This window comes from Maniola jurtina, chromosome 9 (assembly GCF_905333055.1).
Source record: "Maniola jurtina chromosome 9, ilManJurt1.1, whole genome shotgun sequence".
Lineage (NCBI taxonomy): Eukaryota > Metazoa > Arthropoda > Insecta > Lepidoptera > Nymphalidae > Maniola > Maniola jurtina.
Window position 1 is genome coordinate 4,249,864 of NC_060037.1, and position 27,527 is coordinate 4,277,390.

The 27,527-nt window shown below is 34.9% G+C and overlaps 2 protein-coding genes across 6 annotated transcripts in view; one reads left to right on the plus strand and one right to left on the minus strand.

Moving 5' to 3' along the window:
• Positions 1-27,527, plus strand: part of LOC123868038 (supervillin-like) — a 267,108-nt gene that overhangs the window by 101,257 nt on the left and 138,324 nt on the right. The window lies entirely within an intron of this gene.
• Positions 1,648-5,133, minus strand: LOC123868048. Its single transcript, XM_045910392.1, has 2 exons — positions 4,682-5,133; positions 1,648-2,217 (listed from the first exon to the last, which is right to left on the minus strand). Exons 1-2 carry the CDS (start codon positions 5,093-5,095, stop codon positions 1,741-1,743), a joined length of 891 nt encoding a protein of 296 aa, XP_045766348.1. The 5' UTR covers positions 5,096-5,133; the 3' UTR covers positions 1,648-1,740.

The following is a 27,527-nucleotide window of genomic DNA, read 5'->3' on the forward strand; positions in this document are numbered from 1 at the left end:
AGTGTTGGTCACTGAGTCAACGAATTACCCCGCTGGTCGTATAAAATGAAAACATTAACAAGGAGTTTTCTACTAAATACGGTTAGTGAAACTACGCAGACAGTTTGGACAGCTAATAACTTTTCCCAAGATTTATAACACTTTAATAAAATTGTGGAAACTTTCTCATTTCCTGAAGTATTTTCGTGCTTGATTCACAACACGTAGGTCTGTAGCGTAGAGGTATCGCAGACGACCACTTTTTACCCGACTACGGCAAAAGGATGGGTTATTTTAGCAGTCTATATCTGTTTGTATTTATGTATGTATGTTCCATAATGAGGTGTCAATCGATTCGTTATTAGTTAGGATGGTCAGGGTGACATAGGCTACATTTTTAACCCCCGACCGAAAAAGAGGGGTGTTATAACGTGTGTATCCGTGTATCTGTCTGTGGCATCGTAGCTCCTAAACTAATGAACCGAAAGATATTTATCTTTAAGCAAAGACCTTATATTAGGTATAATATTATGTATCAAGGATAGCTTCTGGGAACAATTATTTCTTTAGGTACACCAAACATTTAGATCTCGTGCTTCTGATGCCCCTTATATTTAAAGATAGAAGAATAAAAATTTTGAAGGTCTTCTAAAGATATGTCCTAGATCACACGATACATTTTATACGGTATAATACTCACCCACTATAAAAAAAGAAGTCGTTTAATTTAAGTACGTTGCTTTAAATGCAAGACTAAACCATGAATATAACTTACGACAATTTAAACGCTAAAATACTCAAAGTGCTCGACACATTTCCTGCTCGCTGGTGTAAACTCGTCTTAAAACTCAAAACATAAGGCGTCTTCCTGAAAATTAAATGAATTTGTGGCTCTATACCCCGTTGCTTGACGGTTTTCGGTACAACTTTTACAGCGACTTGGTAATTGAATATCTCACCCGTTACGGCAGCAGGTGGGCTGTATCTTACAGTTTCGTATCGAGGGTTCAATACGTTCAATATATCTTTTCATTTTATAGTAGACTTGGGAATTATGATAATACTTTGGAGGCGTTTAAATTCTATAACTTTGAAGATATGGAGTATGGACAGACACAAATAAATAGACAGTGCCCAGTGGAATCCTTTATTGCGTGTCACACTGAACGCGTATTTGGTTTGGGTAAGGTCAGCTAGGTGATTCGCTATCCACTGAGGTTGGTTGGTTCTACATTGCTGCTTCACAGGGTGATATAAAAATATATTTTCGTAGAAAACCTTCAATGAATTATAAAATAAGCTCGGTGGCTATCATTCAGTACTAGTCACACTGGCTTAGCGAATCACCCCGCTGATATCCACTGGGAAGAAGTGACCCTAGTGTGCCCCTCAGCGCTTTCCATACAAATGTATGTAATTCAGTATTTGTGTCTATGGTTTGTCAGATTTCCATAAAAATGTGTAGCCAAAGGTAAACCGGCTCAAAGATTTGTAGTAAGTAGGTAACATCCTTTGAAGTATTTAGTATTTAAACAGTATCAGAGTTCTTTAAAATCGGTTCAGTCACTGTGGAAAATTACAGCAGTAACAAACAAACACAGTTATATTTTCTATTAATTAGTAAATGCCTGGAATTAAAAAAAGGATATTAAAGTAGAAACTTATATTTATTTTTATTGTATTTAATTAGAAAAATTATATAACTATGTACCTATCTATATTTAATTTTTAATATTCTATAGTTAATATGGGATTAAAAATTCATGCATCATCGTCCAATGGATTCCTCACAAAGGGTTTCTTATCCAAATCCTGGGAATGTTGATCTGCCACATAATGAATATAGGAAGGCGATGATGATGAACTAAACTGACCTACTGATTTACTGGAATGTCCATATCCTTGGGATTCATTCACTTTCACAGAATAACGATTTAGCAGTCCCAATTGCCCTTCCATCATGATTTCGGCAATTGCTTTCTTGGCGAACACCTGTTGAGTCCGTTCCATCTTTCTCAAATCGGACGCGCAAGCCATAGCCCAATGAAAGTATTCGTCTTTATTATCACTGAGATTCTCATACGACATTTTCATTACGTTGTCGTCCTTATCAACACGTTTCTTTACAACTGTGATAGGAGTTTCACGGCGTGTTGACTCCGATACAGTACTACTGTACTGTACTGGTTCACGGATAGGGGACTCTTCAGTAGCAACTGGTGTTGAAGCACGACTTTCCTAGAAATAAACAAATAAACAAGTTCAAAAATCGTTCAAGTGCGAGTCGGACTCGCACACGAAGGGTTCTTTACCGTAGTATAAAAAATAACACTTTTTATATACAGGGTGGCCAGAGAAGTGACGTCCAAAAGCAAAATTTGGGTGCTTCATATGGAGAGGTATCCAAATCACCCCCATGTATGTTACGCGATTTTTTGTAGTTTTCAAGTTATGATTTTTTTTAATAGGTTTTTAAAAATTTCGACCAGCACGGCTTTAAACATTTTTTTAAAAAAAACCAAGACCATTTTTTGCAGTTTTTTTTTTGTAATTTAATCGTTATGAGTAGTGCTTTAATGCTCAAAAATAATCAGGTTCGTAGCGTTAAGAAAAACTGCAAAAACTTTGAACTAAATCAGAAAAATTTCGTTCAAGCGAGTAGGACTTGAATTTTCAACATTAAATTAAAAATTGAAAACGCTGGTTTTTTAGTTTTAACGTAACTTTAAAAACTGCGCTTGGCTCTTAGGTTTATTAATAATAATAAAAAAAATGTACTTAATGGGAGTTATTTCGCTGAAATCAGGCATCAAAGGTACTGAAGTGGAAAATTCGTAAAAAAGGAATTTGATAAAAAATAATTTTAATTGCTGATTTTATTATTCCTGGCGCTAATTATGATAGAAAATTTGTAGATTACCAACAAATAAATGAATTAAATTAAGATTCGAAGGAAGATGAAGATTGAACATTTTCAATTTTACTTAATTTTATCATGAATGTTGAGGGGCCTGTTCTCGGAAATTTAGCAGTACGGTATCCCTTTTACCGAGAATAACAATAGGCCAGGTAAAGAATATTGCTTTCTCTCTCACTCTCTGGTACGGCTAGAACTGGTGTAAGAGAAAGAAACAACGAAAAAACGAAAAAAAAACAAAAAAGCTCATCTCTACTTCCAAGTCAACAAAGTCCAAATCACTAGGCAAAACAGAGTCCAATAAACGAGCACAATAGTCAGATAAGTAGGCAGCGAAATCCGTAAGCAAAGCGAGCGTAGTGGTAAAGAGTAAGTGACGAGACGAGTAGCAGTTATCACAAGGTGAGAACGACTGAGGGACGTGATTCTTATTTGCGCTTGCACCGGTTATTCGTAAGATTCGAAATCTTAATTTAATTCATTTATTTGTTGGTAATCTACAAATTTTCTATCATAATTAGCGCCAGGAATAATACGCTAGGAACCTGATTATTTTTGAGCATTAAAGCACTGCTCATAACGATTAAATTACAAAAAAAAAACTGCAAAAAATGGTCTTGGTTTTTTTAAAAAAAATGTTTAAAGCCGTGCTGGTCGAAATTTTTAAAAACCTATTAAAAAAAATCATAACTTGAAAACTACAAAAAATCGCGTAACATACATGGGGGTGATTTGGATACCTCTCCATATGAAGCACCCAAATTTTGCTTTTGGACGTCACTTCTCTGGCCACCCTGTATACACGGCAACTCGGGTACGGAACTCTAAAAATTGAAATCCGACTGGAGTGCATACTGCATATATACGATTTAGAGCAAGTTAAAATCTACTCGATCGCCAGAACGGTGAAATATTGATGCACACTACGATGGTCTCTCTGTTTGTTTGAGCGTTGAACCATTTACACTAAACTGAATTGAAGGTCAAGTGCTATCCTTTTTTGCAGGGAGCGTAAGAATGGGGCGGCAATATTTTGAGACCTGTCGTTTTAATTTTGTGTAGTAATACAAGTACAACAGAATTAGCCGCATTATTTACGATGTTTAAGTAATTTTGGCATTAATGGTTGCAAAAAAAAACCACTTCTCCACATATTAATAAGAATGTAGGGAAGTGATTTTTGTTTGGCAACTTGTTAATTTAGCGCTGTTGCCTGTTCCCTCAACTTTGAGGTCGGGGCTCCCCTTCGGTATTACTTTTGTATGCAAAATATCACATAAATAATATAATCAATTTACAGACGTTCAAGCAAGCTTGCACGAAATGATTATTTTTGTAGGCTATCCTTATCCATACTTCCATATGCATTATGCATATTATGAATGCGAAAGTCTGTTTCCTGAATCCTGTATGCTATCTCAGTCTGTTACCTTATCACTGCCCATCTGTTAGCCGAATTTGACGAAATCTTGTACAGAAATATCTTGCAACCCGGTGAAAGATATAGGCTACTTTTTACGCCGGGAAATCAACGAATTGCCACGGAATTTTCATAAGACCTAAATCCACGCGGACGAAGTTGCGGGCATCATTTAGTACATTATATCTCACCTTGCATATCGTATGTAGATTGTAGCCGCTGGGAGCGACCGCCTGCAGTGAATAATTTAAAACCGAATATACCCCAACCCGACCTGTACTTGGCTGAATTATCTACTTTTAGATGCAATGCAAAAATGATTGCAATTTAAATAAGGTAAATTTTTGTTAAGATTAAGAACTTACAGTGCTATTTTCCTCGTCCACGTCAAGAATCACAGCATAGTTTTGTTCAACATCCATAGATGAATCTGTCTCCGCGCCGGGTTTTTGTAGATCGTGTAAAAAACTCATATCCTTGTAGTACCATAACGTCGGTTCATATACAGGATCGCTCTCATTTTCCACAGATTGGAGGTATTTCCTGAGTTCCTTACGATAGTTCGTTCTCAAGGCGTTTAACTTCTTTTTTAAATCGTCTCGCGTCGCCTTGGGGAACCATTGCCTGTACTTGCGTAACAAAATTTTATACGCCATGTCCTTTTTATCCCGGTCGTAGTATACTTTGCTTTTCACATTCCACAGGGTCGGCAAATCTTTGTATAAGCGAATGCACTCAAGGATAAATTCTTTTTGATCGTCCAACTTTCTGTCCGCCATTTTGTCGTCACACTGACACGCGTGCGCTCGGAGCCGCTTCGATCCGCGGAGTGAAGTTATTGCGCAATATTAACTCGCAACGCAGTAATATTGTACAATAAAGTCTAAAGTCGTCCAGCATTCGCTGCGCTGACATCGTCCTCAATACGATTAGATAAGCGATGGCGCGGTGCGGTCAATAACATTGTACAATAAAATAATAAAATGAGTACCTTATACTTGAGCAGCATATTATTTAATTGTTTCAAGGTTTAACATTTAATTGGTGCAATATAATTGATCGTATGCGACTGCAACAAAAAGTTAAGAAATAAAGGCCGTTGTTACACATTTTAAGTACTTAGGTGATCAAAATTAGAAATCGTTATAATTAGGTAGGAACCTAGGTAGGTACCTACTTTTGTATCAGCATTCAGCAAGTAGGTATCTATAGGTTTACTGATCAGGTACATTTCGTCGCTTCTTTTTACCCCCGACCCAAAAAAGAGGGGTGTTATAAGTTTGATGTGTGTATCTGTGTATCTGTCTGTGGCATCGTAGCTCCTAAACTAATGAACCGATTTTAATTTAGTTTTTTTTGTTTGAAAGGTGGCTTGATCGAGAGTGTTCTTAGCTATAATTCAAGAAAATCGGTTCAGCCGTTTGAAAGTTATCAGCTCATTTCTAGTTATTACTGTAACCTTCACTTGTTGGGGGTGTTAAAAATTTTTTAATTTACACTTGTTATTGATGTAAAATATAAGTAATTTACTAACGAACACCTACTTAGTTTCCTTGATCGTGATCGGTGCGAAAATGTTCACGGCGGAAATTAGAACCTGTCAAGCTGCCCTCACGGCTACTCGATATTTACTTTCCGTGCAATACATATTTTTACCTACTATCTATTTTTAACCCCCGACTCAAAAAGAGGGGTGTTATAAGTTTGACGTGTGTATCTGTGTATCTGTCTGTCATCGTAGCCACTCGTAGCTTTTATTTTAATTTTGTTTTTTTGTTTTGTTTGAAAGGTGGCTTGGCTTGATCGAGAGTGTTCTTAGCTATAATCCAAGAAAATCGGTTCAGCCGTTTGAAAGTTATCAGCTCTTTTCTAGTTACTGTAACCTTCACTTGTCGAGGGTGCTATAAATTTTTGTTTACACTTTTCACAATAATTCCTTAAGTGATTGAAAACGTTAATAAGTCAATTTTCGCAAAAAAGCGTTATCGATTGCTATGAACGGCGCATGATGAACTAACAAATGATAAAACCAAACCTTGGAACGTCTAAGCACCAGGCAATGTGGTTACGCGTATTTAGAAGGTCTCTGCGTATTGTTTAAAAGAAATATGATTTCATATCTAAATGTGCCGAGAACTATGAAAATAGTACGTACCTAAAGTGAAGAAGAATATCGTAAAGAAATCTGCAAACCTAAGAGTTCTCCATAATGTTCTCAAAGATGTGAAGTTTGTCAATCTGCACATGTCCAGCGGGAACTATAGCTAACTAAACCCTTTATTCTGAGAGGAGAGTGGGAAGTGGACACCCGTACTTAGTAGTGGGCCAGTGATGGGTTGATGACGATATCTTATAATCTTCTTTTTTGTTACAGGTATGTACTCTTAAATAAAATGTCGAAATTCGTAGAAGTTATCAGAAGTATCGTGGTAAGTCCTTATCGCTTACACGTTTCTCCGACCAGTCGCATGAAAGGTGATTAAAGTTGTGTCACGGATACCGTTAAACTTTGAGCACCAGTAAAAAGCAAAATGGATTGCAAAGCAAAAGGGGGTGGGAGTCAGTATTCATGCCTCTATGGTAGGTAAAATGTTGGTATAAAGTCAACAGGCATTGACTTGTATTACGCCATTTTGCTTTTATTGACTGTTAAGTTTAACAAATTCTCGCTGAGTTTTTTGAAACAAATTAAAAGATTTAAGTGGAGATTAAATTAATTAAATGGAAATGATAAAGGATCCCTACACTAATTTAAACTAAAACCACACTAGGTACTTACTATCAACACTTAAAAATTTGATTAAAACTTGCAAGTAGTTACCTACAAGGTAGTTTTCTTTTGATTTATTTTTGTTTAACTTAGTAAGTTAGTTCTTACGAAAGAAATCTGATAAGTAATGTAATTCAATCTGACAAAATGATGATAAAGAGGCCCGCATATGCGGAAGACATTCAAGGCTAAGACCCCCCTGCATTGTACCTATTCTTTTATCTTTATAATGCTATAGATAGTGAGATAGGTAAATAAGAAAATACTTTTTGCCTATTTACTTTTAAAGCTAGGAATGATCCGTATCTACATACTTGTAACCTTTACAATTTACATTAATAATTGTAAATCGTTATGTTTTTGTTTGTAAAACTCGAAATGTAGACGTTTATAGTTGAATTTTTTACAAAAAGCTGCGTTTCTACGTAGAATGTTTTTATATACCTACCTACCTACTTACTTTTAATCTTGAAGGGGTACAGATTTAATTACTTTCATAATAATAATGATTAATATCAGACTGAGCCATAGCAAATCGTGGCCAGTTTTAGTTAGTATTTTGTTGATATAGGAATATAGATAAAAATTATGATTCTTATTTCTTTTTCGTAACTCTCTAGGTATCATTTTAAATAATTGAAGATAACACAGTTAGTTAGCTATGCTGTTCAAAAAACTAACTGCAGTAGAAGTTACATTTCCTGAGCGCGCTGGAATGAAATTGTGTAAAAAGTGCTAAATGGGACTTGTTTCTTGTTATGTTTGAGTAGGTACATTGAAATCAAAATGAATAAAAGTGGAATTCTAGAATAGTATTCACTTGACTACCTACTACTAAAATGTTCCAGAAAAGTATACAAAAGAATAATTTACACAGTAAGGTTAGTAAGTTAAGTACATACAGGCATATATTATACATACAACAACAAAAAAGTTTAAGTTCTCAATGTTTAGAGTACCTAGCTGTCATCATCATCAATCAATTGACGTCCACTTGCATCTTGAGTGATAACTCTATCTAATTAATTTCATCCATACGATCCTTTCCCAGTTATTCCATTAATTCTTGCAATCTCCCAGCATGTTTATATGCATTGTACGAGGTTCCGCCACTCCGTCGATTGCAAGTCCTTGAAGCATTCAACCCTCAGCCATCTATTCAGTGTTTACGGCTATTGCTCAGCTTCCAATTTTACATTTACGCTGAACCAACTATTGAGATCAAAACGAGTTAAATGGTCTACCATTTCAATCAAGGTTGTAAAGATATCACAAATTCTCTACAACCAAACAAAAACGTTTAATATAGGTAGGGGCTCTTTTTCGACTTACATTTTCCCTGAAAGTATTTTTAACCGACTTCAAAAAAGGAGGAGGTTCTCAATTCGTCGGAATCTTTTTAATACCTTTACATAACACATTCTGTGATTTAAAAACTATATACCTACCTACCTAATGCTTTGTTCTTTGTGCCAGCTCTTCAGTTTCAATGCATCGTGTAGTATTTTTTAACCCCCGACCCATAAAGAGGGGTGTTATAAGTTTGACGTGTGTATCTGTGTATCTGTGTGTCTGTGTATCTGTGTATCTGTCTGTGGCATCGTAGCGCCTAAACGAATGAACCGATTTTAATTTCGTTTTTTTTTTGTTTGAAAGGTGGCTTGATCGAGAGTGTTCTTAGCTATAATCTAAAAAAATTGGTTCAGCCGTTTAAGAGTTATCAGCTCTTTTCTAGTTTTCTTGTAGAAAAGAAGGTTAGATAACCGTTAGGTTCATAATATTATGTCAATAGACAAATGTCAAGCTGTCAAGATGGACGTTGCCTAAATACGTAATTATTTATTTGAAAATGATGTTTTGGAAAACTCAAATACTTTAGATCGTCGGGGGTGTTATAAATTTTTAATTTACACTTGTTCACAATTATTTATGAAAGGTATATGAATAATGAAATATCTGGATTATCATCACTTTCTTCTGCGTATAAGGACATGTTGACTTACTTACGTATGAAATTACAGTTCTTACAGCTGGGCCTAAAACTATAAATTTTTTATAACTTAGACCACCCACCCGATTCCCGAGCCTCGAGTGAAGTCGGGGCGGATCGGCTTGTCAATTTATAAGCTTTAAGATGGCTATAACAATAATCCGGTATAACCTTTTTAACCCCCGACCCAAAAAGGGTGTTATAAGTTTGACGTGTGTATATGTGTATCTGTCTGTGGCATCGTAGCTCCTAAACTAATGAACCGATTTTAATTTAGTTTTTTTTTGTTTGAAAGATAGCTTGATCGAGAGTGTTCTTAGCTATAATCCAAGAAAATCGGTTCAGCCGTTTGAAAGTTATCAACTCTTTTCTAGTTACTGTAACCTTCACTTGTCGGGGGTATTATAAATTTTTGATTTACACTTGTAAGGTATAACAAACTGGTCATCCTGAAAAAATAAAACTATAGATATTCGCAGATTGAAGAAACAAGTATCTGCTCCCATTTATCTTATAAGCTATATTGAGTCATAACTCTTGCCTCCACTGTCGAGCAGGTATATATCAGTATCACCTTTATTTTAGCTCCCTAGTTCCAAGATCCAGTCATACAAATTGAATGAGACCTTCTTCCATCTCAGGATTTCGGTACAACTGTAACAAGGAATACGTAATTGGATGTACCACTATTTCACAGTCGCTGCCCTGCTTTCTCGAAATACCAAAGTTCGGTAAAGGGTTTATTTCGAAGACAAACTTGTCGGTCGAATATTCGGAGCTCGGTTTCTGTGCTGTTGTTATGTGTATTCTTACGGTGCAGGTACCTATTGGAGATTGAATAGGTGTATGTTTTCTTGAGTTTAAAATTTTTCATTTTTTCGTTAGTAGGTATTATATTTATACTTGCACCTCCCACCTCTAATATTCATAGCACAGAATATTATATTAGTAGTCCTTTGCACATTGTGGTTGCCTGGAAGAGAACGCTAGGTAGCGATAAGGCTGCCAAATTGTACTTACCTATGTTTGTTTTGCTTTGTGTGTGTTTTTCCGTTATAATTTTGTGGTGTTCAATACAAGTATATTCATTCATTTTTCGTATTATTACATAGGTTATTTTTCTTTGACTTTGGTGCCTAAAAAATAGCAAGAAGTGTTGATACAAAAGTGTTAATATTTGAAAACTGACTTCTCATAATGCAAGTCTAAGATAACTCCCAGCGGATTATAAAGTCAGACTATTAACATTTTTATCTAAATAATAAAAGTTGCAATAGTATCCAGACAGTCCTCTCTTACTCTTATTACTTAAATACTCCCATTTCTCTAAACAGAGTAAAGTGCAGTCGTCTCTACAATCCAATTACAACTTCAAATAAGTATATAAAAACTTTTCAAAGCGCGAATAAGACTGGCAATGGCCAAGCTACTGCGCTCTAGATTCTTGCAAACGTTCTAGAACATCCCAATTATCTTTGCCTTTTTCGAAAAATCCTTCAAGAACCTTCTGGTTTAAGATAGTCTATCCCGACTTGCATTATTTTTAACCCCCGACCCAAGAAGAGGGGTGTTATAAGTTTGACGTGTGTATCTGTGTATCTGTGTGTCTGTGTATCTGTGTATCTGTGTATCTGTCTGTGGCATCGTAGCGCCTAAACGAATGAACCGATTTTAATTTAGTTTTTTTTGTTTGAAAGGTGGCTTGATCGAGAGTGTTCTTAGCTATAATCTAAAAAAATTGGTTCAGCCGTTTAAGAGTTATCAGCTCTTTTCTAGTTTTCTTGTAGAAAAGAAGGTTAGATAACCGTTAGGTTCATAATATTATGTCAATAGACAAATGTCAAGCTGTCAAGATGGACGTTGCCTAAATACATAATTGAATTTGAAAATGATGTTTTGGAAAACACAGATACTTTGGATCGTCGGGGGTGTTATAAATTTTTAATTTACACTTGTTAATGCAAATACAACATAATTTTACAGAAAATTGTAGTGATAACAAAACATTAAGCAAGTACATTTTAATTTTTGTATTTAAAATGCACCCTTTATTCCTAGAGGTTATATTTATAATATAGTGGTTTTCATAAAAATAATCCAAGAAAGTTTCGTTTAAATATTTTTAGTAGGTAAAATTTTTCCTTCTAACTAGTATATTATGTGAGCTAAAAGATTATTCTGTAGGTACTCGTCGTATATCGTAATATTTAATTTTGCAACACTTAATTCTACTTGAGTATTTAAATATGAATTTTTAAAAGTTCTTTAAATTTTATGCACTTGGCTTCTAGTGTGCATATCACTAAATATGTAATTATTATCATGGGCAAGTTGTTGCCATTACATTGTGGTATTTTATCTTAATGAATTGCATTTTCTATAAAAGGTATGGCATCTTTTATATTGAGAAAAAACGAGAACATCTTTTACAATTTAACAGCTATTGTGTCATTCCAATTGAATTTTTTTTTCAAAGAAATATTTTAACAATTTATGAAACGGGCCTGCTTATACCATCTCTCTTATTTTTGCCATATATGCTGTTAAATTGCTGAAACATGTTAAACGTTCAGGGTTGGGTACCTCAAAAGCCTCGATAAGTCTTTAAGCCTCGATAGCTCAACGGTTGAGGAGCGGACTGTTAAAACCCCATCCGTTGCACTATTGTCGTACCCGCTCCTGGCACAAGCTTTACGCTTAATTGGAGGGGAAAGGGGAGTATTAGTATGATTAGCATGGCTTTTCTTTTAAAATAAAAATTAAATTAAAAATTTAAAAAACCCCCGACACATAAACCTCTAAAAAGTAAAAAAATAATAGGTAAATATGTATGGGCCCTTTAAGAATAGTATAAATAGTAAAGTTTTATCCAAGCGCTCGTTGCGCCAGGGGACCGCTACCTATCATAAACTATGAAAGTCATCTGTTGTAGAAAGAATAGTCTTTAGCGGTCCCCCGACGCAACGAACGCTTGGATAAAAACTTTACTATTTATACTATTCTTAAAGGGCCCATACATATTTACCTATTATTTTTTTACTTTTTAGAGGTTTATGTGTCGGGGGTTTTTTAAATTTTTAATTTAATTTTTATTTCACGCTTTTTAAACTTTATTCATAAATTACCGTTTATTTGTGCCATTCTAAAACCCAATTTCTATAATAATATAAATCCAATAAGGCAGCTAATATCTCTTCAGAAGTAACATCAATGTTATGTTAATTATACGTTCCATGAAATATTTTTGACCGAACATCACTAAATCAAGAATTATCTGAATGACTCACATAGTTTAACACGACCAAAACGAAATATCTGTTTCTAACATGTCGTTGCTTTAAAAATGTACCCATTTTACGTAGTCGTATAATAGTTCGCTTTTCAAGATATACCTACGATTAAATTGAAATCGACTTTCACCCGATGAAATAAGGAATAAAGTGGCTTGTATTTCATTTTGTTTGTTATTGCATGTCAAATTTTTATTTGACATAACTTTCAAAAAACGGGCAAGTGCGAGTCTGCCTCACACATGAAGAGTTCCGTACAAGTTTTTTTTTATGTAATGACAATTCAGTTGTCGGATTTTTCTCTTTACTTGGGCCACAGGAGTAGAGTGCTTGGGCTATAAGATATTGCTACCTGCCTTTCATGATTCTACGTAAACGGGAAGTACCCAATTTATAAGTTTTGATTCTCTTGAAAGATGACACACAGACAGACAACGAAGTGGTAAGGAAAACACCTTCGGGAAACCTGCATGCTTGAGAGTTGGCCATAATGCTCCCTCAAAGGTGCGTGAGGTGTGCCAATATACGTGCTTGGCCAGTGTGGTAGCTTGTCATTCTGAGAGGAGACTTGTGCTCAGTAGTGAGCCGGCGATGGGTTGATCCTGATGATGATGAATTTTAAACGTATTTTGTCAAAGTAAATAAGCTGAGTTCAAGCAGATAAAATAAAAAGAAGGTGCGGCTAATGCATCATCCAAACCTGCGCGACAAAGCGACTACGATGCGGGAACCTCAGCCGCGCGGAGGGTCATCGCCTCCTACGATATTTAATGGTGCCATGCACACCTACGCGACTACAACAGTCGAGGCTACCTACAACATCTTTTTTTTTTCTACAGATACCTACTGAACCCTAAAAATAGTTTGACTATGGTTTGGGTTTGGGTTGATTGTTCGTGGCCTTTGGTTGACTGTTGGATATTATAATTGAATTGATGTTTTCTCGTTTAACTGTGATTATAATATTTTATAAATTAGAAACTCCGCGCCTACGATCCAAAGTATCGGAGTTTTCCAAAACATTATTTTCAAATAAATAATTATGTATCTAGGCAACGTCCATCTTGACAACTTGACATTTGCCAATTGACATAATATTATGAACCTCTGTTACAATAGTGAAAGATCCCAGGGCCACCAGCCGTCACGTATTTTCTGACGAACGAAATGTGGACGATTGAGTAGTGTTAGTATGTACTAAGAACGCATGCCTACAGACCTGCTAGCTTGCTTAGACGGCCAATTTTCAGGTATCAGGTAATCAAGGTACATAAAAACATTACTTACCTCACGTAAATTCTCCAATTTCTTTTATTTTTAGCAGATTTTTTTTAATATTAATAATTAATTGACATAAGTAAACTATAAGAGAGTGAGAGAGAAGTCAATATATCCTAATACATGTCTTACTCAGTCTCATGCGCGTAGATAATGATGCCCTCGCGCTCAAACCCACAGAGGCATTAAAATTGAATTTAGCCCTCTGGATCGGTCTGTCTTCTTGTAAAAGGTTTTAAAATAGTTTCTGGTGGACATATATAAAAATGGAGCATCAGAATTTACGTGCAGTTAAGTAATTACTTATTTTGGGAACTTTAAAGCGTCTGCAAAGCAATACGGCCGACGCGGGAAGTGTCTGGGAGTATTGGCGACATATTTGTAAGGATATTGCCTAAAATATACGTAAAAATCAGTTTGGCTAATTTACGTGAGGTAAGTAATGTTTTTATGTACCTTGATTATTAGATACCTGAAAATTGGCCGTCTAAGCAAGCTAGCACGTAGGCTAGGCATGCTTTCTTAGTACTTACTAACACTACTCAATCGTACATATTTCCTGTGTCAGAAAATACGTAACCTCTGGTGGTCCTGGGATAAAAGTAATAAGAAAACCAGAAAAGAGCTGATAACTTCCAAACGGCTGAACCAATTTTTTTGGATTATAGCTAAGAACACTCTCGATCAAGCCACCTTTCAAACAAAAAAAACTAAATTAAAATCGGTTCATTCGTTTAGGCGCTACGAGGCCACAGACAGATACACAGATACACAGATACACAGATACACAGATACACAGATACACAGATACACAGATACACAGATACACACGTCAAACTTATAACACCCCTCTTTTTGGGTCGGGGGTTAAAAAAGGAAAGCCTGCGTCTCCAGCTAGATAAGGCGAGCAAGCTAGCAGAAAAGTTATGATAAACACATAGCGATTATTATAATCGGTTGTTATTTGATTGAGTTTATTAGTAACTGCTACAACTAGTTGTAGAAGTGTCTGCCAATCGGTAAACTCGATAGACGTTGGGGTTCCTAGATGCTAGAATGACGATTTCCTACCGGAAAGCAGCATTGGAAGATTTCTCGCTAGGTGGACAGACGACATCAAACGAGTAGTAGGGAGCCGCTGGATTCAGGCGGCGCAAGTCCGCGGCGTGTTTGTACTTACAAGAGACCGATAGTAATAATAGCATTCCTACTTGACATCTTCACTTTTGGTTAAATACAGTTTTACCTTGATTAAGATAAATTCAGACAATGGAAAAGGTAGATGTTTTTTTAAACATTATGAATAAGAAAAGTTTCTTTCATTGTTTCCATGAACTTCAACATTTGAAATTAATTCCTCTAATGCTTTCCTGGGTTGGCTGAGTTTTTAGAACAAATGCCCGGTGCCATTTTCTGGGTCAGCTTATACTATATTAAAATTGGTCCATTATAACCCCTTAACCAGTGATTAATGATAAAATGTTAGTCTCCAATAAGTACGACCAATCACATGGAAGTCATTACTCATAGTCATTATCAAATTGAAGTCAAGGTGAGGCATTCTTCGGTAATTTTTTTGTACCTTTGAGGTTCGCTTGTAATGGCATCGTTATATCTTATCAATCGTTTCTTTAAATGTCACGGTATATTGAGCGGAAGTCTTTGTGGGATCACACTTTGAGGAATAATTATCAATTTGATAGGATGAAATCTAGAATTTGTTATTGGTTATGATGAAAAAGGGCGCCAGTGAAGTTATTTAAACGTTTTAAAAACTCACTGTTTAACGCTAAATGACTCTTTTTTTCCAATGAAGTTTTTCTAAGAAAAAATATTTTAATATCACCCAGTGAAGCAGCAATGTAGAACCAACCAACCTTGATGGCTATCTTTCAGTATTAGACACTGAGTTAGCTAATCACCTAGCTGGTCGCCAAAGACGCAAATGGTTGGACGATATAAGGGGGTGGACAGGGCTTAGTTACCCAAACTTACAAGTGTAAATTAAAAATTTATAACACCCCCGACAAGTGAAGGTTACAGCAACTAGAAAAGAGCTGATAACTTTCAAAAGCCTGGTTTAAAACTTATAGAGGTTTTTGTGTCGGGCGTTTTTTAAATTTTGAGTTATTAATATCTACTCTAAGATTCGAGGAACTATTTTAAAAAAAAGTCGACAGTGGTTTTTTGCATGAAAATAAAAAGATATTAGTAAAAAAGGTACCTAGCCTACCTATCCACCGCAGCTTTATGTACAAATTTTATGATTCGGAATATTGCCACGTCAATATTTTGTACTGGGTCGTTAAAATATGTATCGCCGTAAAAGATCTGCAGTTGCCAAACTTTAATTGGATTTCAAAAAAAAATTCAAATATATTTACATATTTGTTCAGTTTGAAATGTGAAGCTTTTTGCTCTTTCATATTTGTTAACTAAAGGGGTAGTCTTAGGTAGATTATTCAAATGACATTTAATCTATTTGTTACACCGTAATTCTGAGACTAATTTTTATAGGGTTTGCTTTGTTTAAACCGCTTCTAAGGCTATAAAGGCAACTTCCATTTGTAGGTATAACGTTATTCCATTGATATTTTTTGTCTGGCTGTTATTATCTACATATCTAGAAATAATCGTCGTTGTTTTTTTGCTTCAGCGCGTGATGTCTTCAATTGTATTGGAAGATTTGAAACGAAGGTACCATCATTTATGCTTTGATAAGATCAGTTACAGTCGATATAGTCTAAGTAATACCAGATAATATAGATACAACAATACGCGGCCACTTTATTCAGACCTCTGTGCCTCTATGTCCTCATACCTGGTGGTTTTGCGCTCAAAGTTCAAACAGAACCGCACGTTTTCAGTCAGTCTACAACCGAATGCGGTCAGAGACGCACGTCCTACGTCCTCTGATACTTTACGAACATGTTAATTAAATCGGGAATGCATATTTTTATAGCTCCCAAACTGCATCTCGCGAGTTCTTAAGTGGTCTCTCGTACAGTGAAAGGAAGTTTATCTTAACATTTTGTGCCTCGATTCCGGGATATGGGTGTTTACAAGTAATTTAAGGTAAACTTGTTTATACTTGGATCAGCTGTGTTACTGGCATAACATCCTACTAACTAGGGTGCTACGGATACGTGATTAAGTGCTTTTGTTATGGGTTCATCAACACCTATGCTTCAGAAATTACTTTTTTTAAACAAGAACTTCGTGTATATAGATATTTAAACACTATTCGCCTTATATGTCATATTGTTACGTGATGAAAAACGTCCCAGGAAGATGCATTGTCTTAAAATAAAATGTAGGTACTTATACAGTATAGGATATAGTATAATGTATTGCACTGGCATTAAAATAGATTCTTTTTTGTTGCAAAGTTGGTCATAATGATTTATCAAGAACCGTTTTTGTGTCACGTTTTTCATTCTATAGCTAAAGCCGTCTGTCTATCTTGCGTCACGAAACAGCAAGAAGCGATGTCTTTTTGCACAGGTGTCCGTACAATTTACCTGTAATTGTTTACCGCTTTGAGGAGAAATGTGACTCATACAGATGTGCTTATTTGCATTATAGAAATTATGTTAATTCTTTACCTTGAAGATTCTATGGAAGACATTCGATGAAGTTCTAGGTAAAAGTATGTATTTGTTCTACTTATTTATCTGTTTTATACTTTTAGACGTACTCGTACTCACCTATTGACTATCTAAACTTTCATAAAAAGTTTCGGTTAGAATCCCGTAGGAACTCTTTGATTTTCCTGGATAAGAAGATATCCTATATCTATTTCCGGGACGCAAACTATTTCTGTAAGAAATAGACGATGCCCGTGACTTAAGACTTGTAGATGAATATTTAAATCCTGTTGGAACCATTTGATTTTCCGGAACAAAAAGTAGCCTATCCTTCCCCGGGATGCAAGCTAGATCTGTACCAAATAACGTTGAAATCGGATAAACGGGGGAGCCGTGAAATCTAGCAGACAGACAGACACATTCCACATTTATTAAACACTTTCACGGAAATAATATTTTGGTAACTAATAACAATCTGGCTAATAAGCCTCGATTGCTCAACGGTTGAAGAGCGGCCTGAATTCCGAAAGGTCGGCGGTTCAAACCCCACCCGTTGCACTATTGTCGTACCCACTACCCACACCTCCCCTTTCCCTTCAATTAAGCGTAAAGCTTGTACCTATACAAGCTTTACGCTTAATTGAAGGGAAAGGGGAGTAATAGTCATGATTAGTATCATGGCTAATATTCTTTCTAAAAAAATCTACATGTATATTGTAGAATCTGTAATGTACATGTATGTACCTAGGTAGATACGTTACTACAAATATGTTGTTGTTGATTTAATAAACAAAATAGCTGCAATATCCATCTCCCTTTATCAAAGCCCATGACACATTGTGAGCTTAAAATAGATTCATCATCAAAACGGTCGTGATAATATTTTGATGATATGATTTCGATTTCGCTTCGCAGAGATTATACCGACGTTCCTTTCTGCCTTATCAACTGCATTTGTTATCAGCTGTTTGATTTTCACATGATATGATAAAAGTAATACTTTAGGTAGGTATATAAATATTAAGAGAAGAGGCCTACCTTGTCCATCGTTGGTAAGTGCTTTATCAGCACCTAGCATATTTTATCTATCGTCTAACTCTAAACGAAGACTGTCATAAATAGAGCGTTGAGATAACTATGTACATCGAATCTTATTACCCGACCTATTTTTCTGCAATCTCCAAGGGTTGAGTACTTGGTGTTATGATTTTCAATTATATTGAAAAAAAAATCCATGTCTTAACTCTAAGTACATTATTTATATATTTCGTGCTTGTGAAGAGGTAGTTATTTATACTTGTTTTACAGAAGAAAATTACTTGGATAGTTTTGAATATTGATTAACTTAATTTGTTCATAAATAAACACATAAAAACAAAAACAATTTAATTTAAATATTGATTAACTTAATTTGTTCATAAAGAAACACATGCAAACCAAAAATAACTTAATTAGCGTTAATAACATCACAAGCACTAGCTATTAATAATATTAAAACTCTCTAGTGCTTTTGAAATTAAGCTTACGAGATAATATTATTGTATGAAGTATATTAATTAGAATTTACATAGTAAATAAATCATAATAACTTACATAATATTATGATGTTTAATTATAAAGCATTTGATATTACCATAATGTTGTTAGAATAACAAGATTTCAGATAACCTAAATCTCATCTTATTAGGTTCTATTTAAAGTGGAACATGTATATCGCTGTAATTAGGTGTTTATTCTATAAAGTCTCGTTTTATATACTTTTCATGTCAGTTAGATAATATTCAACCTTATTTATCTGCAATTTGCTATCGTCTGGATAAAAGTTTATGTTCACAGAGTTAATCTTTTATCTATACGACTACGAGGTCGTAACTCATAACATACTGGAAAATATACAATAAAGTATTTTCTAAGAAAGTTATAAAACTTCCATACAGATCGCTGGTTTTTAAAAAACATTCAAGCACTTTAGCCATAAGAACTATTTGATTAGATGAATAGTAAAGAACTATTTGATTAAGAATGGTGGGTAGTTTTAAAAAACAATACAAAATAGTGTCTAGTTAAGTTTGGATGGGTCTGTAAATGTTCAAAATTCTGGCTTATTTTAATGATAACCAGCTCGAAGGACCAATTTATAACTCCTTTCGGATAACTTAATAAAAACTGCGGATCTCTTTAAGGCCGAGATCTTAAGACCGCAAAAGCATCTATCGATTGGAAGTATACAGACGGCTTGAAACAAGTTACCTATTCACAATCCTGATTGTCTCATTTTAGAGTTGACTATTGATCAACATCAGATTATACTTACTACTACTACTACAGAACTATCCTCGTTGTAAGTGCACCATGAAATCTCTACCCTATTTGTTCCAATCGGGTGAGTTATTCCTGCCTTAGAACAGCGATTAGGAGGTAGCTATTCTAAGGTAGACCTAATTGTTATCCCTTGCGATCCAAGGACTATCTTGTTTGCACTTAATGATGCATATTCTATGAACTGTGGGTGGTGTAGCATGTGTTACAATATGTATTTCACTCGGTAAATGGGTCGACGCCCACTTGCTTTATCAGAAAATAGACAGTAAACATAAATAAATTGGAGATTAGCATTTAACGAAGGAGCTTTAATTACGTAAAAAAGTTATATTAGTTAAACCTGTCATACCTACTATATAATATTAGTAAATTAAAAATAAACCATCGGAGAACCAGAGTAACAAACATAGCTCAGCAGGTTGCGAAGCTGAAGTGGTAATGGTCAGGACCCATTCGAAAAACAGATAGAGGTTGGGGTACGTTGGGGTCCCAAGGTGGCTTGAACGGCAACCCTCCCACTGATGTTTATTAATGCCATATATAAATATCTTATTGTTCTATAAAAATTTTAAAACCTTACAGAAATAACTAGTAGAGTCTAATCGTATACTCTACTTACACGTGTCACGGCGCTCATGAAAATATTCCTCGAGGAAAAACTGAAATTAAACCGACTTTTTACTAGTACTTGCTCAATAGGAATCATGAATGCTTTCTTTGTTTTCATAAAATAAATATTTTACTGGAAAATTGTACATGAAATGAGAATAAAGTTTTGAAAAGCTCACGTCTGACTGCGGATAAACGGCAAGCTTGCTAAAGTTTACATTTATTAAATTGTTAGTGATTTATTAAATGTTCTTACAGTCTAGTTGGTTTGGTATATGATCTAGATATCGACTGAGTTGCCAAACCGTTTGGAAACATAATACTATAACTTAAAATTTAAAAAATCCCCGACACAAAAACCTCTAGAAGAAAACTAGAAAAGATCTGATAACTTTCAAACGGCTGAACCGATTTTCTTCGATTATAGCTAAGAACACTCTCGATCAAGTTACCTTTCAAACAGAACAAACTAAATTAAAATCGGTTCATTCGTTTAGGAGTTTTTTTTTTGTTTGAATGGTGGCTTGATCGAGAGTGTTATTAGCTATAATCCAAGAAAATCGGTTCAGCCGTTTGAAAGTTATCAGTTCATAGTTACTGTAACCTTCGCTTGTCGGGGATGTTATAAACTTTTAGTTTACACTTGTACTGACAGGTATACATATTCGATAAAAACCATTATATTATATTGCTAGCTGATGCCCGCAACTTCGTTCCCGTGGATATAGGTTTTTAAAGATCCCGATGGAACTTATTGATTTTCCGGGATAAAATAATATATCTTAAATTTCAGCCAAATCCGTTCAGTAGTTTTTGCGTGTAAGACTAACAAACAACCATACATTTACGAGTACATACTTACTTTTCGCATGTATAATATTAGTAGGATGAATATTTCAAATATAAAAGGTACGTGAAGAAAATAAATCGTTAGTTATGGACTAATACGTAGATGGATTTATTCGAAACGGGATCTATTCCAGACAACCTTTCAGTCCAAACTGAAAATGGGTAAAATAGTTATGAAATGAAAAAAATATCGTACAAAAAATTATTATCCAACAAAAATCCAACCATTCTTAACATATTCACTAAAGTACCTTTTATTTTTTTCTATATCGTTCGTATTTTTAGTTTCGCTGAAGCGATTTCAGAATGGGTACTAGTTTTTTATTCTGACCCTGTATTTTCAAACAGTGAAAATTCTAGTTAAATCGAATGAGTCGTTTTTCCGAGTAACTCGAATAAATAGAGGTAGTACAAATATGTAGTTTATTCCGTAAAGTCCCAAGAGTCTTTTTCAATTATTTTCTAAAACAAATGTTTGGTAGGTAAGTACTGCAAAAATGAAAACCATGAAATTAATTATTGAATTAAAAAAAAAAAACTACCCGTAGGCGTAGAGGGTTATCTAAATAGTGGACTAAATTTTTTTTCTGAAGTTATAGATAGGTACCTGTGATAATATTTTTTGGTTTATTTCGAGAATTACGTTATTCACTATTTTTGGAAATTCGAAACCTCACCAATTTTCAAAAAATCCATTCCAGCAAAGCCAGGGTGGATTAAATAATAATTTTAGATTTCTTGTCTTTGATATTATAGTATTTATATCAAGAATAAGATCTGCTTTGATGTACGTATAACCTGGATTAATTAACATTGACCTCAAGGCTAAATCTCTAAAATGGATAGGTTACCTATACGGATTTAGGGATTCACGCGCCGAACTTTTAGGTGGTCTGGAGTGTAAGGTTATTTTTAAAAATTGATTTGAGTTGTCAAAAATAATATAAAATTATTAATTTATCTAATGCAGGTAGTTTGATAAAATCGATATTTGGCTCATTCGATGTCATACAATCTGTTACTAGGAGGCCAACAAGATTGAACTTGCATAAATACGGGTGTTTCGAAGGTTTTAGTTCAGTCTCCTTCTGAGATTCGGAGCGATATCGCATATTTTCGGTATTTGGATTGTGAACTGAATAATTAGATGTTGTGATAGCAATCACGCTCTAATTAAATTATTTATTTTGGCATTAGTTTGTTTAGATTAAAACTCTCGGATAACCTTACACATTAAACTTGTGTTTTTTGTGTTGGTAAATGAGAGGACATTCCAATAATTCCATAAAAATAATTAAATAATACCTGCTTTGCTGAGTGACGCCAATAATTCAGAAGTGGGACGTGTCTCACGTTGCCTTCATTTCGCTTTGGTATCTTTTTCAAAACAACCCACATTTGATAAATTTTTTTAATGAGTTCGGTGGTTTTGGTGATTAAAATTTTAAGTTTTTTTTAAAGAATTTAGTCTTTTGTGAAGTGGAAAGTAATTTGCAATAAGTGGTTCAGATTTTGTATACATCGAATGAGAAGTTAGTCGTTTGGATTTATTGTTGACTTGATATTAAAACTGAGAGTTCGGCAGTTCAAGGGTAGGTTTTAATGATTTGACGGAGGGCAGGATAGCCCATGATTTGGATTTGACTTAGGGCAAGGAAGCCCGCGACTGACATGACAAGATTGATTAGAAACACGAGGACGTGTTAAATTCAGGACGGCCGAACTGTAAGGTTATTTTTAAAAATTGATTTGAGTTGTCAAAAATAATATAAAATTATTAATTTATCTAATGCAGGTAGTTTGATAAAATCGATATTTGGCTCATTCGATGTCATACAATCTGTTACTAGGAGGCCAACAAGATTGAACTTGCATAAATACGGGTGTTTCGAAGGTTTTAGTTCAGTCTCCTTCTGAGATTCGGAGCGATATCGCATATTTTCGGTATTTGGATTGTGAACTGAATAATTAGATGTTGTGATAGCAATCACGCTCTAATTAAATTATTTATTTTGGCATTAGTTTGTTTAGATTAAAACTCTCGGATAACCTTACACATTAAACTTGTGTTTTTTGTGTTGGTAAATGAGAGGACATTCCAATAATTCCATAAAAATAATTAAATAATACCTGCTTTGCTGAGTGACGCCAATAGGAGTATCTAGGTAGCTGTAGGTACCTGCTAGTAGGCGTCGTCGACACACTATACTGTACAGTAGAAGTTACTAAGCAGCTTCTGAGTAACCTTAATGCAAAATCCTTTTACTGTTATTAAATTACGTTTAATTTTTTTCTACCTTTCCGCTTCTGCTTTTGTGGCGAGAGTATACTTAGGTAAATTATACAAATCATATAATTATGGTCTTAATTTTTAGTCGGTGGTCCCATACACCCACCAATGGCTGAAACTTTTAATAGATACTAGCTGATGCCCGCGACTTCGTTCGCGTGGATTAAGGTTTTTTGAAATCCCGTGGGAACTCTTTGGTTTTCCGGGATAAAAAGTAGCCTATGTGCTAATCCAGGGTATTATCTGTCTCCATTCCGAATTTCAGCCAAATCCGTCCAGTAGTTTTTGCGTGAAGGAGTAACAAACATACACACACACACACACATACAAACTTTCGCCTTTATAATATTAGTGTGATATGCATCTATACCTAATATTATGTCAAATGTCGATAAGTACCTACCTTAGTTATAGTTGGCGACAGGTCGAGATGCCAATCAGGACAGGGACGCCCCGCACACCCGCACGTCACCTCGATTGCCGTCTCGGCCTGTCGCGAATTATAGGTTTGCATTTGCACGCGCCAGTGTAAGCGTGCAAACCTAGCTTGATCGCTGACTCTACCTATGCTCTTTTTTGCTAAATAACAATTTAGCTAAGTAACTTATCGACAGATTACAGATAGATAGATTTATTACTTTAACCGTTAGTAACTTATCGATAAATTACAGATAAATTGACTATTGATTTCTCCCACAAAGCGTATAGTATCAATTAGTTAAGGTACCTTATATCCGAGAATATACCTGCCTATTTACTAGTTATTAGTTGTATCAAGGTTAATTTTATAGATGTATAATAATGTGGTTTAGTTGCGGCCTAATTAATTATTATTATTGACTCGACCTCGAAAATTATATTATCATAATATATTGTGAAATTGCTTATATAAAATCTTTATCAACTGCTTCATTATTAATATTGAACAAATAATATAACTCACTAAAGCTAAACTAAGGTTAAAGAGGTGAAAAAAACGATGAGACTAACGCAATTTGGATAATCCAGAAGAAAAATGCAATAAACTATGACAATTCTTTTTTTATTAGTCGTTTCGCGACCATTTTTAACCCCCGACCCAAAAAGAGGGGTGTTATAAGTTTGACGTGTGTATCTGTGTATCTGTGTGTGTGTGTATCTGTGTATCTGTGTACCTGTGTATCTGTGTATCTGTGTATCTGTGTATCTGTGTATCTGTCTGTGGCATCGTAGCGCCTAAACGAATGAACCGATTTTAATTTACTTTTTTTTGTTTGAAAGGTGGCTTGATCGAGAGTGTTCTTAGCTATAATCCAAAAAAATTGGTTCAGCCGTTTAAAAGTTATCAGCTATTTTCTAGTTTTCTTGTAGAAAAGAAGGTTAAAATATAACGCTTAGGTTCATAATATTGAAGTGTCAATTGACAAATGTCAAGCTGTCAAGATGGACGTTGCCTAGATATACATAATTATTTATTTGAAAATGATTTGTCGGGGGTGTTGAAAATTTTTAATTTACACTTGTAACAATATTATGTACTTTAGTTCAGCGTTTCACAACGCCACTCAGCGTTTTCTGTGCGCCAAGGACGGAAGTCCTTCGAGTAAGCACAGCCATTGTGCTTTTTTAAAATCTAGAAATCTGACAAAAAAAAAATCTACTCCTACGTCTTGTACCGTAGATAGCCACACCGACAAACGCATTAGTTCTATTACCTCAGTACGCTAAAAACTCGAGAACCGTACCTACTGTGATGGTGAGACCGTCTTTGTCCCTCACTCACAAATCCTCAAAGTGGTTATATGTACATAGATGACGTGTTTTGTGATGGTCTTCATAATTCGCAATGATGCACCGATTAGAGAGACTTTTTACTAACAGAAGTTGCAAAACGAGGTTAACATCTAAACGTCTTTATTTCCAGAAAATCTTTTCTCGGACGTCCAACGTGATATCCAAACACGCATAAATATGTCAGAAATTCCCGGATTAAGCTTTGTGTGGTGAAATATCGCGCTGCATCGGAAATTCTATATATTTTTGTAACCAGAAATATATCGGACGACATCGCGGACGATTTATTTATTTTGAAATTCAACACTGACTGTGTTTTAGTCTTCCGAAGATGTTTCGAGTAGATTGACCGATGAATCTGCTACAAGGCTACTATTAAACGCAACCCGTCACTTTTTGCTCAAGCTTAGGCAAGATTAGACAAAAACTGAGGCTCAGAAAAGAGCACACGATCTTTACCACGATACCATTCATTAAACAAGGTTGTAGAGAGGTCTCTCCACGAATTTTATAATCTTCTATATTTATCTAAAAACCTATTGTCTAATTCAGATGAAAGACAGGCTCAAGGAATCCGACTTTTGGAGCCATCATCTAGACCCTATTCTGTATAATTTTTAAAAACTTTTACTTACCTTTATAAATTACTTTATCGTTTATTCTTCATAATATTTTATTGTTAAGTTTGTAACTCCAGCGATTTTGCAGCGAGTGGGGTTTGAACGGCTGATCTTTTGGATTTCAGCCATCTTCCTGACCGTTGAGCTATTGTTACAGACTAAATACTAAGTGACCACTTTAGACGGTAGGAAGTTTTTTTTTTTTAATTTATAGGTAGCGCTTGGCTGCAATCAGACCTGCTGGCAAATTGATGCATAAGATGTTTTTGCGTTTGCCTGAAATATACCTAGTGACTCTTGACTTGAATGAAATTAAAAGTGAAACGAAAACGGAAAACGGAAGATGTTGAACTATGTAATTTAAAATATCGGAGATTTACGATTATAACCGTACTTATTCCATTAGGCACGAATCAAGATTAATGTTTGTAATCATCAGCATATCAAGATTAACACGTACATTAATGAAAGTATTCGCCAGATGCCAAGTGTTTGTTTTTCATCGCGCATCACTCAAACCGGGCGGCCATTGCTGGTATGAATTATGTTCTAATAAATGCCAAGACACATTATCATCCTCGCATATAAACGGAACGCTTTGATCTTCCGGATGTGCCCCTCTTCGGTGTGGTTTAGCAATGGATTTATTGGGTTTGCAACTGCAAGGGGTTTTATGTGTTTTAGTAGAGTAGACTAGGTAGAGTATAGCTTAGTACCTAAGTATTTGTGCGGATAAAAGTCTGTTATAAAAATTAATCATACCGTTATTTAAATTTATAATTTACAAAATGTGTGGGATTTATGTACAATTTTTATTGTGATTTCAAAGACAGCAATGTAAAATCCAGTTGATCCCAAAGGCAAAAAAGACTATGCCTTAAGGCTATAAGACTTAGATCGATCAAATTCTTTGTTACAACACAACGTACAATTGGCATTTATTTTTAACCGACTTTCAAAAAAGGAGGAGGTTCTCAATTCGTCGGAATCTTTTTTTTTTACTTTACTATTTTTTTAAAAATTGTATTTAGATCAAAATAATTAGGACCGGTAAAAACGTTCTCTTGAGAAAGAATTCAACATTTTGGGCCTGAAGAAGATTATTGTTAATCAACCAAGTTAATTTTAATCATACAAGTGTAAATTAAAAATTTATAACACCCCCGACGATCCAAAGTATCTGAGTTTTCCAAAACATCATTTTCAAATAAATAATTATGTATTTAGGCAACCTCCATCTTGACAGCTTGACATTTGTCAATTGACATAATATTATGAACCTAACGGTTATCTAACCTTCTTTTCTACAAGAAAACTAGAAAAGAGCTGATAACTCTTAAACGGCTGAACCATTTTTTTTAGATTATAGCTAAGAACACTCTCGATCAAGCCACCTTACAAACAAAAAAAACTAAATTAAAATCGGTTCATTCGTTTAGGCGCTACGATGCCACAGACAGATACACAGATACACAGATACACAGACACACAGATACACAGATACACACGTCAAACTTATAACACCCCTCTTTTTGGGTCGGGGGTTAAAAACTTAGTGTAGGTAAGGTACTTTAAGGAAAGAAGAGAGCATGAATCCGGGAGACAGACATATGCTACTTTTTATTCCTCAAATCAAAGGTTCCCAGAGAATTAAAAAAAAGCAAACCCATGCCTAAGAAGTCGTGGGCACCATCTACTTAGTAATATTATGTGTATAGGTACTTAGACGAGACGAGAAGTTGGCCGCATATTCATCAGTTCAAATAAGTATATACATAGTTAATTTGCTGTTTAATATTAACTTGCCTTCTTGCCAGTTGTGTTTATTTTCAT

Excerpts from the sequence above, each read along its gene's own strand:
- LOC123868048 (XM_045910392.1), bottom strand. The coding sequence starts at position 5,095 with ATGGCGGACAGAAAGTTGGACGATCAAAAAGAATTTATCCTTGAGTGC. Across the intron at positions 2,218-4,681 it reads TGGACGAGGAAAATAGCACT|GAAAGTCGTGCTTCAACACC; the intron begins GTAAGTTCTTAA and ends GTTTATTTCTAG.